Genomic DNA, 18,648 nt, shown 5'->3' on the forward strand with positions numbered 1-18,648 from the left:
AAGATTTGATAATGCCTTAAATGTGAGGCCTCTCCCTGGTGTAATAAATGCAGGTGAGCATTCCCATGTGCAGATGCTTCACTGAGATAGTTTATTTAACTGGGGTTTTGGCTGCAGTACAATTTTTCATCAGATAGTAAGTGCTCTGAGACAGTGTTATTATATGTTAGTCCATTCCAATGGTTGTGATAAACCACAAGAATTAACATGAAGCTGCCTACACAGTCATTTCAGCCACTAGGTGTGTGTTGTTGCCTTTACGATAATTATGTTCTTCTAATAATCACACCCTCCATGAGTACTTTCTGAATTTTGTTCATACCTCAGCTACATGGAATGTACAGATATTAATATTTTCCACAGGACAGCTGTTTCTGACTTTGTGCCAGCTCTATTATATCTAAATGCTTCACTTTAGATTCTGATCTTCCTCTGAGTTGTGGATATGATGCAACTTTACCTGGGATTGCCATGTCTTTGTGAAGTACAATATCATGAATTGGACAAATGCCACTATACCTGCCCTAGGAAAATTATCTATTTTGACCAGAAAATAATTAGTGCGTAATTGCTGAGCTGTGAAATACAGAGGGTTCGAGTATTCAAGTGCCTGATTTTCTAAATGCTCGTATATAGGGACATAGCAATTAGGAATGGTAACCATTGCAAATTTTTATTGTTGGGGGAATTAGGTACCACAGTAGGAAGGTAAGGATATGGTTATCCAGAGCAGTGGTGAGACCATATCTGGAGTACTTTGTACAGAAATGGTCTCTTTGAATAAGGAAGGATGTTTGTGTATTGGAAACAGTTCAGAGAAGATTTCCTATTGTAATACCAAGACCAAGTGGGTTGACTGATGAGAGGTTTGACAGGCCAGGCTTGTATTTGCTGGATTTGAGATGAGTGACAATGGACTTGAATAAAAGATATAAGATCCTGAGGGGTCTTGGCAGGGTGAATGTGAAGGGGGATGTTTCCTTTGTCGGGAAAATCTAGAACCAGGGCTCACTGTTCAAAGGATTACTCATTTACAGAAATGAAGTGATTTATTTTATTTCAGAGGAAGGTGAATCTTTGGAACTGTCTTCCTTATAGAGGAGAAGAAACAGACTCTGAATACTTTTAAGGTAGCTGTAGGTTCCTGATAAACAGAAGGTGAAAGGTTACTGCAGATAGTTTGTGGTTTGGAAACTACTACCGTATCAGCCATGATCTGATTTAAAGCTGGGTAATTGTGAAGGGTGAGTGTCTGTTTCCACTCCTTATTCATATTTTCATGTATTTAGACTTTAAGAAACCTTGTGAACAAACTGAGAGCACCTGATATTGGGGTATTTTGGCATGGATTGAAAATTGGCTAATGGCAGAGAACTGTAGGGTAAGTATAATTTTTGGATTAGAATGGTGAGTTCAGTGGAATGCCACAAGGATTACTACTGAAACCCCAATGGCTCTCAGTGGTTTGGGTGTACACCCTGCTTATGCAGCGTAGGCTGTGCTGGCTGGGCCACGTCTACCACATGCAGGATGGCTGCATCCCAAAAGACATCTGGCATGGTGAGCTGGCTTCAGGCAAGAGAACACTGAGCGCCTGCAACTGCACTACAAAAATGTCTGCGAGCGGGATTTGAAGGCGCTGAACATCAACACTGAGTCCTGGGAGGAGTTTGTAGCCAACTGCATTAGTTGGAGAAATACTCTGAAACAACATTTTAAGTCAGGTGAGGAAAAATTCCTGAAAGCTACAGAAGGCAAATGGGCCCACGGAAAGGAACGCTGCATCCAGCAGAGCTGAGATCACTTATAGATGCAACCTTTGCAATAGAGACTGCCACTCTCTCATTGGTTTCATCAGCTGCAGGCAGTGCTGCACCAACAACGTAGGTGACCAGGATGTAACATCCATGGTCAACCTCAACCAATGGAAGGTCGCATAGTTTGGGTGTGTGGCTGGAGTTATATCTCCAAGTGTCCAAGGACAAGACAGGTGGAATATAATGTTGGAAAACATGAGGTCATCCATCTGCTCAGAAAAATCAATGTTTTTTTTAATGTCGAGGTCTGGTGGGGCAGGATGGTTGGGGAGTGTTTGGAGGAAGGGGTGGAGAAGAAGGGGGGTTGGGAGGGTTGGAGGAAGTGGAGAAGGAGAGGGTGAGACAGAGAGTAGTGACAGTTCTCCAGATTAGTTCCTGGATTGCAAGTTCAACCTGATGAGGAGTGGTTAAGAATGCTGGAGTTATACTCCTTTGAGTTGAGAAAATGATGGGTGATCTCCCCAAAATATACAAAAGGGTCTCAGGGTTCAGTAGGGGAGATGCAGAATTGAATGTGTGCTGTTTGGGGAATCTAACCTGGTGGTCAAAATCTCATAATCAAAGGTCAGCTATTGAGGTCAGGGAACAGGGGAGTTTTACCATGGGCAAACGAACCTTTGGAATTCGTACTGCTGGTGGTTTGTAAGGAAATCAGAATTTGTAGTTTTGTGGCAGTGTACACTGCAAGACATTAGAAATTACTATAAGTTACCATAATAAATAAATAGTGCAAAAGAGGAATAGTGAGGAAGAGTTCATGGGTTGTTCAGAAATCTGATGGCAAAGGGGAAGAACTTGTTCTTAAAACTTTTGAGTGTAGGTCTTCAGGCTCCTGTACCTCCTCTCTGATGGTGGTAAGGAGAAGGCATGTCCTGAGCAGTCAGTGTCCTTAATGGTGCATGATCTGTTCTTGAGATACCTCCTTTTGAAGATACCCTCAATGGTGTGGGGGCTTGTAGCCATGATGGATCTCACAGAGTCTACAACCCTCTGCAGCTTTTATTGCTCCTGTGCACTGGAGCCTCCATGCCAGGCTGTCATGCAACCAGTCAGAATGCTCTGAATGGTACATGTGTAGCAATTTACTAGTCTTTGGTGACATACCAAATCTCCTCAAAGTCCTAATGTATTATAGCTGTTAGCATGCCTTCTTCATGATTGCATCAATATATTGGCCCCACGACAGATCCTCTGAGATGTTGACATCCAGGAACCCAAAACTTCTCACCCTTTCCCCCATTGACCCCTCAATGAGGACTGGTGTGTGTTCTCCCAATTTCCCCTTCGTGAAGTCCAGCAATTCCTTGGTCTTACTGGGTTCGAGTGCACAGTTGGTGTTGCAATACAACTAAATCAGCTACTCTCTCTCACTCATATCTGCCTCCTTGTCACCACCTGAGGTCCTACCAACAATAATGGTGTCATTGGTAACTGTTTGAGCTGTGGCTAGCCACACAGTCGTGAGTTGTGAGTGTAGAGAGAATAGAGCAGTGGGCTAAGAATGCACTTTGAGCTGCAACCCCATTGGTTGTCCGCGAAGAGGAGAGTGTTATTGTGATCCACATTTTAACTGTGGTCTCCCAATAAGGAGGTCAAGGATCCAGTTGCAGAGGGAGATTCAGAATTCAAGGTTCTGAAGCTTGTTAGTTAGTACTGAGGGAATGATGGTGTTCAAGCTGTAATCAAAAAACAGCAGCTTTATACTTTATACTTTATTGTCGCCAAACAATTGATACTAGAACATACAATCATCACAGTGATATTTGATTCTGTGCTTCCCACTCCCTGGATTACAAATATTAAATATTAACAATATTAAAAATTAGTAAATATTAAAAATTTAAATTATAAATCATAAATAGAAAATAGAAAAATGGAAAGTAAGGTAGTGCAAAAAAAAAACCAAGAGGCAGGTCCATATATTTGGAGGGCATGGCCCAGATCCGGATTAGGATCCGTGCAGCAGTCTTATCACTGTTGGAAAGAAGCTGTTCCCAAATCTGACCGTACGAGTCTTCAAGCTCCTGAGCCTTCTCCCGGAGGGAAGAGGGACGAAAAGTGTGTTGGCTGGGTGGGTCATGTCCTTGATTATCCTGGCAGCACAGCTCCGACAGCGTGCGGTGTAAAGTGAGTCCAAGGATGGAAGATGGGTTTGTGTGATGTGCTGCACGTGCTCACGATCTTCTGCAGCTTCTTTCGGTCTTGGACAGGACAACTTCCATACCAGGTTGTGATGCACCCGAGAAGAATGCTTTCTACGGTGCATCCATAAAAATTAGTGAGAGTTTTAGGGGATGGGCCAAATTTCTCTCAAGAAGTAAAGGCTCTGGTGGCCTTCTTGGCGGTGAACTCTGCTTGGTTGGACCAAGTCAGGTCATTTGTGATATTGACCCCGAGAAACTTAAAGCTTTCGACCTGTTCCACTTGCGCACCACCGATGTAAATTGGGTCGTGCGGTCCGCTACTCCTTCTGAGGTCAACAACCAGTTACTTCGTCTTGCTGATGTTGAGGGATAGGTTATTGTCTTCGTACCATGCCACCAGGTTCTTAATTTCCCCTCTGTACTCAAACTCATCATTACCTGAGATACGGCCTACAATTGTTGTGTCATCAGCAAACTTATATATTGAGTTTGATGGAAACTTGGCTACACAATCATGGGTGTACAGTAAGTACAGCAGGGGGCTGAGTACACAGCCTTGTGGGGCACCGGTGCTCAGAGTGATTGTAGAGGAGAGCTTGTCCCCTATTTTTACAGCCTGGGTCCTGTCTATGAGGAAGTTGAAGATCCAGCTGCAGATCTGAGTGCTAAGGCCCAGGTTCCGGAGCTTAGGAATCAGTTTATTTGGAATGATGGTGTTAAAGGCAGAGCTGTAGTCAATGAAAAGGAGCCTTACGTATGTGTCTTTATTCTCCAGGTGTTCTGAGGAGGAATGTAGGGCCAGAGAGATGGTATCTGCCGTTGACCTGTTGCTCCAGTAGGCGAATTGCAAAGCTTTGATGTTGTCTGCTAGGCTGTGGTTGATGTGTGCCATAACCAATCTCTCGAAGCACTTCATAGCAATTGAAGTCAGAGCCACAGGTCGATAGTCATTCAGGCATGCCACCTTGCTCTTCTTCGGCACTGGGATTATCGTTGCCTTCTTAAAACACGAGGGATCTTAGACTGAAGCAAGGAGCAGTTGAAGATGTCAGCAAACACTCCAGCTAGCTCGCTTGCACAGGCCCGGAGAACCCGTCCCAGGCCTCCATCTGGGCCCGTCGCCTTCCCTGGATTTATCTTCAGGAAGGCTCTTCTAACGTCCTGCTCGGTGACGATGAATCTCGATGCCACCAGGTCCGGTTCATCCGGAAGGAGCAGGACGCTCCTCTTCTGTTCGAATCTTGTGTAGAATATGTTAAGTTCGTCAGGAAGAGAAGTGCCACAGTTATTGATATTCCCAGCCTTTTCTTTGAGCCCAGTGATCTCATTTAGACCCTGCCATAGTCTACTGGCATCCCTCTGGTTAGCCTGGGTTTCCAACTTGGCTCGATATTGCCTCTTGGCGCCCTTAATGACTTTCCGGAGTTCACGCCTTGATTCCGTGTAGCGACTGGTATCCCCGGACCTAAAAGCTGCAGCTCTAGCCTTTAAGAGGGACTTGACCTGATAATTCATCCAAGGCTTCTGGTTAGGGAGTACCCGGATCGTCTTGCGAGACACACAGTCCTCCATGCATTTCCATATAAAGTGCATGACAGCTGAGGCATACTCCTCGAGGTTAGCTGCTGAGTCCTTGAATACTAACCAGTCCACCGATTCAAAGCAGTCACGGAGGACCTCATCCATTTCCTCAGTCCAACGTGACACTACTTTTGACACCGTGATCTCCTGCTTCAGTTTCTTGTCGTCGGTATTGCTGCTATCCAAGTGATCCAAGGTCGGAGAGAGCCAGCGAGTCTCTGTCCACTGTAGGTTCTATGGTGGTGCTAAGCAAATTGCAGTGGATCAAAGTCTTTGCTCAGGCAAGAGTTAAATTCCAGACATGACCTATTACCCAAAGCACTTCAGCGCAGGGACTGAGGTCAAAGATCTTAATGAGTGACAGCACACTCATGAAGGCTGAATTGTTTCTATTTTTTACTCGTTCATGTTCAGATTGCATTTGGAACTTGTTTCAGAACATGCCTAGGATCAGTAATATTTCTGTCTTTCTCCACTATTTACTACGAATAATGGACTATTTCACTAGTTTCAACTGCCTTTTTTTGCACACATTGTTTTCCATTGTAACTGTAGTATTTTACCTATGCACAATAAAGGGATGTTTAATTGTCCTCATAACCAGGCATGACCATGGATAACAATTCCAGACAGAATACAGTTTCATTCATCTAAATATTTTACATTGCATTTCAGTACTCATTTGCTTTTATTACTCTTAGTATTTATTTCATGTGTCTTAAATTCTGTCTTGAAGTAGGAAAATTAATTTGCCAGCCCTTAATACCACTCTTTATAAAGTTTTGTAACAATACCCTCGAAACTCCATTTACTTCAATGCTATGTACATCTCATTAAGTCAAGGACACAGAAAAAATAAGCAATATAAAATCTAATATCCATTATTTAATTCAGGAAAATATTAAATATTTTTCTTAATTTTTGTCTATTTTTTAAAAATATCTCATCCACGTTCACTTGCTGAAGTTAACTTTCTTGTATGGAATGACCAGCTCAACAGTGTTGTACAACCCAGAATCAATAACCTAGGTTACACAGCTTAAGATCAGGGCATCTGTGCATGCCAGAATAGAATAGTGGGCAAACTGTCTCTTCTTTAACAGTGTTTATTAGCTCACATCTGGAAAATCTGCTTTCTCTGGCTTTGTTCCAGTCTCCAGAGGGAGGGGAATATTTGATTCAGCATCTGATGAAAGCCTTTTTAGACACTCTCCTTTTCTCCAGTGGTCCACAGAATGACCAGATTCAGGCAAGACTCAGCCTCTACCAGTTGTAGTGATCCTTAAGTGCATAAAATAAGAAAAATGATTTTTAGTTGCAAACTGAAGAATCAGTGCACACAGGATCTGCTTTTACTTCCTATTTTAACAATAGATTCTACAAGAAAGGTGATTTTCAGATCCTGTCGCTCGTGTTATGAATTTTCACTCTTCTGTTGATAATTTTCTAAGATTTATTATTTTTAAGCTTTGCTTTCAGTTATCACTCCCTAAACCATTTACTACTTGAATCATTTTCTTTTAAAAATACATAACAAAAGAGCATGTTGTTGTACCCCAACATTAATTTGGAATGCTCCTTCACACCATCTCCTGCAAGCCGTTCTTGCTAATTCACATTCTGTTAGCAAAGAGAGCTATACACTATCCCCTAAATGCTCAGAGGTACCTCAGAAAATATGATTCCATAACATGCAAGGAGTGTTAATTAGAAACTTCAGTGTGATGTGGGTTTTGTTATAGTCAGAACTCTAGACTCCCAGTCATTGCAGTTCACAAACACTTGTAGCAGCGGTGCTGATTTAGAAAGTGCTAAGGGGAGATTTATCTTCTCTGATTATAGCATTGCTCTTTTGGAAGAGATTGTGATACTTCCTTTGGTATGCTTTGGGGAGCTGATATAATTCAGTCTGAATATTACCACATGCTATCATTCCAATTGAACTGTTCTTTACCATACCCTGAAAATTTCACAATTAATGATAAATGAAACCTGTAGGCCTCAAAACATGTCCACAGGTTGCAGTTTTGTGTCTCTGCTACTGCCCTTGTTTGGAATTATTCCACCTCCTGATAGAGCTGGTAAACAGTAGTCTCCATTGTCAATGTACAGAACTTGCCACAGTCGCCACTATTCTCGCTCACAGTATCGGTTCTTATCTTCTAACTGCACCCCCCATTGTCCACCACCTGGGTCTGTCCCATATGGCCCATTCCTCTGTGTGTGCTGAGTATTTGGGGCTTTTGTAGTGTTCCTTCCCACCATTCCTGCTTCACTACCTCCAGCAAGCCTAGGGCTTTGTTCTTGCTTGCTGTTTTTCCTGATCTACATGGTACCCTTTAGTGGTATTACTTCTAAACTTAATGTTGACTTGTACTAGTTAATGAGATCACCTTCCAATGCAGTACTCATTTCTAACTGAATTGGTCTTCTCTCACCCGATACAAGAGCAAACACAGTGTATTTGACCCTTGCCAAAAGCTTTGTTCTCTGGGCTCAGTCACCCTTCCTCATAGCTCCTTATTCATTTTACGCCTACTTTCCTGGCCACCTCCACAAACAGCTACCTGTTTGTGCAGAGCCCCACATATCCACCATCCCCTAAAGAAGTCACCTATTTCTGTTGACTTTTGAGCCTCAAATCTCTAGCCTGAATTTGAGATTACTGCACCAAGGCACTACTTACTTACATTGACATTCTCTCAAACTTCTGAGAGTTTGCTTTTTTTAATCATCTCAAGGCTTTCATGCTCATTATCAAACCTAGAATTCTATAAACTAATTCAGAATGTAATGATTCATATTTGATACAGCTCAACACTCTTGGCTCTTATCCCAGCTATTCACAAGTAGCTTCTGTGTTCATTTTAAACTTTCTCCATAGCTTCACTCTTTGCTACTGCTACTGCCTTCTTTCTTTTCCTGTGTTAAAAGCTCAAAACTGTCTTGGCTGGAGACTGGCTACTCATTTCAGACCTGGCAGGGTCTGCTTTAGTTTGGGCAGGCCTGTGTTTAGACGGGTGGGTTTGGGTTTGGTAAGGTTTTGATATTATATCCAAAACCTCAGGTCCTCCCGCTCCCTCATGCCATCTGCACCTGCCTCAATGTAAACCATTCTATCTTGGCCAAATATCCCCTCAAAAAAACATGTGCTGAAAGATTGTTCCAAAGTGTTTCTTCAGTTGTGCTGCAGCCCATCTGCTATTTCCTTATGTAGCTGCCACTATGGGTGTCACTACCACCAAAGAGCTGATTCTTGACTTCAGGAGGAGGAAACTGGAAGCCCATGAGCCAGTCCTCATGGGGGAATCAGAGGAAGAGAGGGTCAATAACTTTAAGTTGCAGAGGACCTGCCTATCACACAAGTGCAATTATGAGGAAAGCAAAGCAACACCTCGATTTCCTTAGAAGTTTGCGAATTTTCGACTTTTCGACATGACATCTAAAACTTCAACAAACTTCTATAGATGTGTGGTGGAGAGTATACTGACTTCTTTCATCCTGGCCTGGAATGGAAACACCAACTCCCCTGTATGGAAAATCGTACAAGAAGTAGTGGATATGGCCCAGTCCATCAGCCCTCCCCTCCTTTGAGCACATCTACACAGAGTGCTGTCACAGGAAAACAGTATTGATCATTAAGGACCCCCACCATTCAGGCCATGATGTCTTCTCACTGCTGCCACCAAGAAGGTACAGGAGATTCAGGACACACACCACCAGGTTCAGGAACAGTGATTACCCCCAACATCAGGCTTTCACACCAAAGGGGCTAACTTCATTCAACTTCACTTGCCCATCACTGAACTGTTCCCACAACTTCATCAACATGAGAGGACTCTTCATCTCATCCTCTTGATATTTATTATTTATTTATTATTGTTATTATGATTTTTCTTCCATATCTGCACAATTTGTTGTCCGTTCCACATTGGTTGTTTGTCTGTCCTGTTGGGTGTGGTCTTTCATTGATTCTGTTGTGTTTCTTGGACTTACTATGTATGACCGTGAGTAAAAGAATCTCAGTGTTGTATATGGTAACAGATACGTACTTTGGTAATAAATTTACTTTGAACTTTGAGAAAATTATGGTGAGCTACTGCTTAATTTCACTACAATTTTCTGTTACCATTCTGTTAGGGATGGAGTCCTATGTGCATTCTTCTCGACTGAGAGGTTAGTAGATGAGAGCATGTCTTGGCCCCACTAATGACAGTTGTTATTTACTAGATTGTCATGTAGCCATGTTTCCATTTTGTTTTTCCAGTACATTTCAGTCTCCAAATGCCTAGCCTATATACAGGCCATACAATTGAGTGAACTTTTGGGAGACTAGCAGGATGGATCTGCCAGCTGCTGTGAAGTTGCAGCAGTTTCTGTCGAGTGGGAGCTCAGTTAGTGACTATGCTGTGACTGGCAAACCACTCAGGTTACAAAAGACTCACAGAAATGAAAGCTGTCAGTAACCTGGAGAGGACCTGAAGTTTCATCAGTTTACTATAAGTATCTCGTGACTGCAAATAACTTGCTTCCGCTCCAGTTCTCGGGTAATGATGAGTTTGAGTACAGAGAGGAAATTAAGAACCTGGTGGCATGGTGCGAAGACTATAACCTATCCCTCAACGTCAGCAAGACGAAGGAATTGTTTGTTGACTTCAGAAGGACTAGCGGACCACACGACCCTATTTACATTGGTGATGCGCAAGTGGAACAGGTCAAAAGCTTTAAGTTCCTCGGGGGTTAATATCACAAGCGACCTGAGTTGGTCCAACCAAGCAGAGTCCACTGCCAAGAAGGTCCACCAGTGCCTTTACTTCCTGAGAAAACTAAAGAAATTTGGCCTGTCCTCTAAAACCCTCACTAATTTTTATAGATGCACTGTAGAAAGCATTCTTCTAGGGTGCATCACAACCTGGACTGGAAGTTGTCCTATCCAAGACCGGAAGAAGCTGCAGAAGATTGTGAACACAGCCCAGCACATCACGCAAACCAATCTTCCGTCCCTGGACTGACTTTACACCGCACGCTGTCAGAGCAGGGCTGCCAGGATAATCAAGGACACGACCTACCCAACCAACACACTTTTCGTCCCTCTTCCCTCCGGGAGAAGGCTCAGGAGCTTGAGGACTCGTACGGCCGGATTTGGGAACAGTTTCTTTCCAAATGTGATAAGACTGCTGAACGGATCCTGACCCGGATCTGGGCCGTACCCTCCAAATATCCGGACCTGCCTCTCGGTTTTTTGTGCACTACATTACTTTCCCTTTTCTATTTTCTATTTATGATTTATAATTTAAATTTTTACTATTTACTATTGATTTGTACTCCAGGGAGCGCAAAGCACAGAATCAAATATCACTGTGATGGTTGTACGTTCTAGTATCAATTGTTTGGTGACAATAAAGTACAGTTCTATTGGTTTTGATGTACTGATGAGTCCAATTTTGGGACTGCAGGTTCTTCCATAGATGGAACAGTGATGTTGGAAGGAATGGTGGTGTAGTTTGTGAGGTGGTACATTCCTTCCACCATTTCTGCTGCATTTGTGTGTGCTCCTGATGCAGGCAATCAAGACTCCCAATGCCATCCTGGGTGATGCTCCTCCTCTGAGTGATTATGGACCAGCGAGTACAAGTTGTCAGGTCGGATGTGCATTTCTTAAGAGGGTTTTGAGAACAACTTTGAATTCTATTCTCTGTACACCTTTTCACTTCTGACAATCTACTGAACTCCACTGGCAGAGAGCCCGGAAAGTGATGTCTACCTGAGAATCTGGTAGATATGCAGATGCCTACCTGGGAATCTGGTGTCGGATATGCAAATCTCGTGGCCTGTCCAACAGGCTGACAGATGGCCATTAGAGTCTCAGTGCTGGGGGTGTTGGACTGGGAGGGGACAGTAATGTCTAGCTTAACATGCATTGGATTTGGTGGATATTTGAAGATCACATTGATTTTGTTTAGGTGTGGTTGAATCTCCTGTTTAAATATGGGAACAACTTTTCCTTGTGTTCTTTCTGATGGTTTCCAGTGACTCACAGACTCTGTACTGTAATTGGGCTCATCTATATGTACATGAGGACGTACTCATTTATAGCACATCTAAAATCTCCACTTTGCTGTCTCCCAAGTTCCAGAGCATACTTATGAAGACCATGAATTCTGAGTTCTGGGTATCCCTGCTTACAAGTTCCAAGCAGTAGTATATACAAAGTTAACTGTTTCCTTCACATACATGTTCACAATGCCAAGTAGCTGAGGTAACATTTAAAATATTACCTATGGAAGTACGTTATTGATTGCTGGTTCAGTTTATTCTCGTTAACAGAATCTTCTGGAGTGTCATCATTCTAAGTGATCTTGTTTCATGTGTGCTGCAATCTTTCCATTTCTATTACAGGCTATGTTTTCTCACTAACTTCCCCCTGTTCTGTTAGGACGCGACCAACCTGAAATGTAAACTCCATTTCCGATTCACCGATGGGTACTTCGAGCACTTGGTTTTTTTTGGTATACGCTGCATTTTGCTTTTGATAGATTTCTTCCAGGTCAATAACCATGGTTATCTGTTTGCAATTCAGGCTTTCAAACAATCCCAGAATCCGAGCTGGAGGAGAGAACAGCAGACCATTCTCCTTCAGGAACATCCCAGAATCCCGCACATGTAAGGAAGTCAGAAACTGGTAGGTGGGAGATCATATGTATGTTCTTACAGAACTTAGCAGTATTGCATCTTCATAATGACTTTGGACTACTGCCTTTTGATTATTATCCTGGAACTCTGCTGTAGAGTACTTAGCTGAGGCAAATGAGTGAGACCTGGGTAGGGGATTCCTCTGAGATTGGCAGGTACTGTGAAGGCATGCTAAGGGTGTCTGGAGTGACTGGTACAGGCCACAGCACCAATCAGTTGTTGATAAAGGGAAACAATGGGTTTTCTTCCTCTGTTGTGGAGCAGTCTCACTGCTGTGTACCAGGACCAAGCAGCTGTTCCACAGTGGAAGGTTTCATCTTCTGGACAATAGAGATTGTTGTTCAGCTCCTAGTTGTCTAATTGATAAACTTCTATTTGTGGAAAGCTTTATCTATTGTAAGCTCTTTTTTAAGAATGGAAATGAAGGATTCTGGTTTAGTTTGATCAGGAAACTGAAATTAATTGTTTGACCTGATCAAAGACTCTGATATCAGATGTTTACTTAAATTCTACAGGCAGCCAATATTTAGTTATTCCACTGAACTCGTGTTTCTCTTGATAGCTGAAAAATAATGTGAGTCTAGTTTCATGATGGTTTTAATTCAATGAACTGTTAGCTTTGAGTAGATGGTGTTCATATCAGAATCTCAGTTCACATACAGTATAAACCATATCCTTTATATTGTTGTCAGCTTGACATATTTGCACCTCTTTTTATACTGACTTTTTTTAAAAGTGCATTGTGTAAGTTTCTGACATTGACATAAATTATCGAGTCACACCATGTTGAAATTAATAACTGGGTTGTAACTGGGATAGTAACTAGTTGGCTTAAGGAAGCACAGTTGGATGTCAATAAAGTCCTTTGTCCGTGTGTTAATACAGTAAGTGCATCAGGAGGTTTATTTTTAGTTTGGATTTCAGGCACCTATTGGCAAATTCCTCACCCTAGTTGTAAAACGTGGTTCAACCATCATTTTCAAACTTAATTAGATGGGAACATCAGGTTAAAAAAAATGTGTCACATAAAATGCACAGCATCATTATGAGCATCAAGGTCAGTTTGACATCCCTCTGGATTATAATATCCAGAATCCAACAGCTACTCCTTTGTAGGGTGAAAATTAACAGTGTTTGAATTATCACAGGGCAGGTCCTAAAGATCCTTTGTGGAAATCTCATCATTGAAATAATTTTGGTTGCAAAGTCACATTAAGGCTTAAAGTGTTCTCCACATTGTTTGACTGTATCTTAGACCCTGAGCTGTAACAACAGTAATAAAATGGGGCTGGGGAGAATGAGTGTGTGTGCAGTGAGTGGTGATTTACTGAGTTACCTCACTCAGAACAGACCTTGTTAATCATACAAAGGTTATTTATTTGAAACAAGGAATCTATCGTTGATGTAAAACTTCCATGAAGGAAGCTGGCATTCATGTCACATTATTGGCTCAGCTGATCCATTTAAGTTATTTCTACAGAGATGCTTGCTCTGCTGACACTTGGTGAGAATGTTGTACACCTCACTTCCAGGCACAAGAACAGCTATTGGGAAGATGCGATTATAAACAGATTGTCCAGTGTGTTCTTCAAAAATCTGACATGAATGTCCTTCAATCCCATCCAATGTCTGACCGCATGGGCTGTCTTCACTCTAACAACCACGTGAGAGGCACTTTAACCCTTACCTGCCTATAATTTCCTGAAGCTTTTTACTGAAGTGCCAGGTGTGTGATTTGATCAGGTGCCTGGTAATATTAGTGCTAGTGAGCTTCAGACTGTAGTTTAACAGCTTAGCAATGAGAAAAACAACAAAATTTTCAGTAACACAGCAGTGTGACCCTCATCAACCAATCACTGCTGTGTTCACTGTTGTACTTTGCTGTACATCCATCACTAGAAAACTTCACACACCTTCCTCCCAATTTCACAGTCACCTTTGGCATTATGCACTCAGTTAGAAGTTATTGGTTGCATTCTTCATTTTTGCAGTGCACTTGTATATTTAAATCTACTTTAATAGAATGTGCTGAAATGGCATTTCATTTGGCTAAATTCTTGCTTCTGGGCTAGGAACTGGTTACAAATGTGGTTGTGTGGATAGTGCCTTGGGTGTTTTTGCTCACACTGCAGATTGCTATAACTGTTGACCCACAAAGAGTCACTGGGCAACATTAGGAACATATAAGTAAGGAGAAGGAATAGGCCACTCAAACCTCTTCCTCATTTAAAGGAATCAGTAGCTGATTTGATTGTAACCTCAGCCACATTCTCAACCACTTCCTCGCATCTATTAATGTAATCAAAGACTCTGCTTCCACTGCTCTTTCAGAGTTCCAGAGACTTACAAGTTGTCTCATTTCTGTATTAAATAGACTACCTAATTTTTGAACACACCACTTCCCCTCCAGATCATGTGTGTTATTATAAAGTCCCCCTCACACTGCTAAATATCAGCAAATACATCAAGCCTATCCGGACTTTCTCCAGAAGACATCCATCTATTCCAGGTATCAGTCTAATAAACTTTTACTATATTGCTTTCAATGTACCAACATCCATAAATCAGGAGGCAGATGCTCTGCACAGTACTCCAGTTCTAATCTCTACAATACCCTATATGAATGAAGCATATCCTCCCTAATTCTTGTATTCAATTCCCCAAGGAATCATCTGCAATATTTTGTTATCATTCCTAATTAATCTTCTTTTAATTTTTCATACCATAATGGGTGGTTTCACATATTATGCTTGGTTTCTCTGCTCGTTCACTGACCGAGCTCTACTCCTGTGACGTCACCTCCATCTCTTCTTCTCAGTTTACTTTCCTGCTAAACTCTGCTTAATTCTTCCTAACGTGACAGACCAGCTACCCCAGCAATCAATCTGAATAACCTGCTCTACATTCTCTCTCTCTTATGTTCATCCTTCCTTTGATTGGGAAAGCTGACTTGAGCATATAAAAGTGAAAGAGTCTGAATCAGGTTTACTATTGCTGATTGCATGACGTGAAATTTGTTCTTAGTGGCAACAGTACTGTGCAAGGAAGCACTGCAAGGAATTTAGTGTAGGTCTGTACGAAAAACCAGTAGAAAAGTAACCAGTTCAGTCATTACAAACAGGTTATATCAGCAAAGTTAGGGGAACCACTGTAGGGTCAGAAACCTCCACAGTGTTCTGGATGTGGTCTCATCAGGGCCCCATGTAATTGAAACAGGACTACTCCTCACTGGTGCCAGTTGCCTTCCTAATTACTTGCTGAGTCTGCACATTGATTTTTGTAATCCCAGTACAGGGATGTCCAGGTCCCCCTGGGATTTAACCTGCCATTTTGTCAAATGGATGACCTCATACTGTTCCACATTCTACATAACCTGTCACATCCCACACTCCTTGTCCCCACGGTAATGGTGTCCCATATATCCCTGTCTCCAAGGTAACCATGACCCACACACACCTACCCCCACAGTAACCATGTCCCACTCACTCCTGTAGCCCCAGTAACCATATCCCAAGCACCCCCTGTCCCCATGGTAACCACATTACACAGGCTTGTGTCCCCACAATAACTGTGTCCCATGTTCTCATGTCCCGACTATGACAGTGTCCCACACATTCCTGTCCCCACAGTAACCATGTCCCCCCAATATATCATCGCCATAGTAACTGCATCAGACACACACCTGTCCCCAGGGTAACCCTATCCCCATGGTAACTGTACTCCTTTCCCCAAGGTTGCAATGTCCCACGTTTTGTGTGTATACGTGTACATAAGTGTGTCAGAGCAATCCAACAGCTGGCTTGCCTGGCTTGGCTCCAAGTAATGAGCTTCTGTAATTGCTCTTTATCACTGGATTGCTTCAGGACTGGCTTAATGGAATTAAGAGCATGACCTTGAAGCACAGCAGCCTTGGCCTTTTGTCCCACTGAAGTATGTGCTTCTCCATGAGGAATTGATTACTGTATCAATATTAATTCCACTTATATTTCACTTCAGTTGGTGCCTGATGAGGCAACACTGTTTCAAACGGAATCCACACAGAAAAACACTAAAACCTTTTTCAGCTGTGGCCTTTGAAATTAATTCTGCTCACTGAATGCATTTTACTCAAAAATCCAGTTAAGGTGCCTGTGTTGTTTCACAAGGGAGGTGGGGAATCCACACGATTACAGTAATGATCCTGAAGCTGCTTGGACATTGATGGCCATGATTTAGGAGCATGTCACAGTCATGTAACAACTTGATACAATGAAAGGTGGCAGCAGAAATCTGATTCAACATTCCCTCTGCTAGGAAAAAAAAGCTTCCTGAAATAATTTGCAAGTCTGTTTCCCTTAAAATTGGTTTAACAGTCCTCCAGATGTCCAAAAACCAGTATCATTAAATACAGTGGCATGCAAAAGTATTTCTGTTACTGTGAATAGTTAAGTGAGTAGGAGATGAACTGATCTCCAAAAGTCATAAAGTTAAAGATGAAACATTCTTTTCAACATTTTAAGCAAGATTAGTGTATTATTTTTGTTTTGTACAATTTTAGAGTGGGAAAAAAAGGAAAGGAAGAAGAAGAAGTTTGGGCACCTCAAGAGATTTGAGCTCTCAAATAACTTTTTCCAAGGTTTCAGACATTAATTAGCTTATTAGGGCTATGTTTTGTTCACAATCATCGTTAGGAAAGGCCAGGTAATGCAAATTTCAAAGCTTTATAAATACCCTGACTCCTCAAACCTTGTCCCAACAATCAGCAGCCATGGGCTCCTCTGAGCAGCTGCTTAGCACTCTGAAAATTAAAATAAATGGTGCCCACAAAGCAGGAGAAGGCTATAAGAAGATAGCAAAGCTTTTTCAGGAAACTATTTCCTCAGTTCATAATGTAATTAAGGAATGGCAGTTAACAGGAATGGTGGCGGTCAAATTGAGGTCTGAAAGACCAAGAAAGCTTTCTGAGAGAACTGCTCGTAGGATTGCTAGAAAGGCAAATCAAAACCCCTGTTTGACTGCAAAAGACCTTCCAGAAGATTTAGCAGACTCTAGAGTGGTGGTGCACTGTTCTACTGTGCAACGACACCTGCACAAATATGACCTTCATGGAAGAGTCATCAGAAGAAAACCTTTCCTGTGTCCTCACCACAAAATTCAGCGTCAGGAGTTTGCAAAGTAACATCTAAACAAGCCTGATGCATTTTGGAAACAAGTCCTGTGGACTGATGAAGTTAAAATAGAACTTTTCGGGCGCAATGAGCAAAGGTATGTTTGGAGAAAAAAGGGTGCAGAATTTCATGAAAAGCACCCCTCTCCAACTGTTAAGCACGGGGGTGGATCAATCATGCTTTGGGCTTGTGTTGCAGCCAGTGGCACGGGAAACATTTCACTGGTAGAGGGAAGGATGAATTCAATTAAATACCAGCAAATTCTGGAAGCAAACATCACACCCTCTGTAAAAAAGCCGAAGGTGAAAAGAGGATGGCTTCTTACAACGGGATAATGATCCTAAACACACCTCAAAATCCTCAATGGACTACCTCAAGAGGCGCAAGCTGAAGGTTTTGCCGTGGCCCTCACAGTCCCCCGACCTAAACATCATTGAAAATCTGTGGATAGACCTCAAAAGAGCAGTGCATGCTGGGTACCAGGCAGTGACTGCCACCCACAGTGTACTTGGCTGTGGAGGAGGAATAGCAGCCAGTGTTCCTGCTGTCACTACATATTCGGCGATGCCCTGCAATAATGTTTGTGTTTAGATTTCTCCCAATCATGGAGTATATTCCAGATTAAGGGCGCTGGGTTTTAGAACTGATATCAAGGTACATGATTATGGGCAGGGAAGTATTGAATTGCAGTGTAATCAAATCTAATGCTGCTGTTGGCTGAGATCATGAAGAGTCCCTCCACAAATGAGGAGCTAGCACTAATAAAGAACAGGATTTGCATAAAGAACTTGTAGTGTACTTGGAGCCTGATTTCAAGGTCAGGATGTTCAGAAGGGTCGAGGGGTGGGGAGAGATTCAGCCAGTGGATACTGGAGAGAACGATGTCCACTGATCATTCACTCTGTTTTTCAGAATGAGTGATGTGCATTCCCTCCAAGATCAGGAGCATTTAAGGCTCAACCACGGTACAATGAGGGGTGGTGTTGTCTCTGAACTAGATGTCTGTTGGCTTAGGTCCTGCTCTGCCAGGCACACAATGAAGATAGACATTACCGGCACACCACTGTCAGAAGAACCTGTTCTTTGCATGAAGTCCAATATGTTATCTCAGGTGGTTATAGATGATCCACCAACACTGTTCAATTCATTGTTCTGTGAATAACATGTACCTCTCAATTACTGAAAGGGATTATCTCAACAACCCTATAAATAAAAAAAATGATATAACTGTCTGCAACTTTATTTTAAGCCTACTGGGTAGGCTGT

The 18,648-nt window shown here is 42.3% G+C and overlaps 1 protein-coding gene across 1 annotated transcript in view; it reads left to right on the forward strand.

The window, feature by feature from the left end:
• The window catches only part of bbs9 (Bardet-Biedl syndrome 9), a 382,854-nt gene that overhangs the window by 296,643 nt on the left and 67,563 nt on the right, over positions 1 to 18,648 (forward strand). The window contains exon 21 of the mRNA XM_072260598.1: positions 12,123 to 12,224. Within this exon, the coding sequence (XP_072116699.1) occupies positions 12,123 to 12,224 (102 nt within the window). The remainder of the gene's footprint in view (positions 1 to 12,122; positions 12,225 to 18,648) is intronic.

Source organism: Mobula birostris, chromosome 1 (assembly GCF_030028105.1).
Source record: "Mobula birostris isolate sMobBir1 chromosome 1, sMobBir1.hap1, whole genome shotgun sequence".
NCBI classification, from domain to species: domain Eukaryota; kingdom Metazoa; phylum Chordata; class Chondrichthyes; order Myliobatiformes; family Myliobatidae; genus Mobula; species Mobula birostris.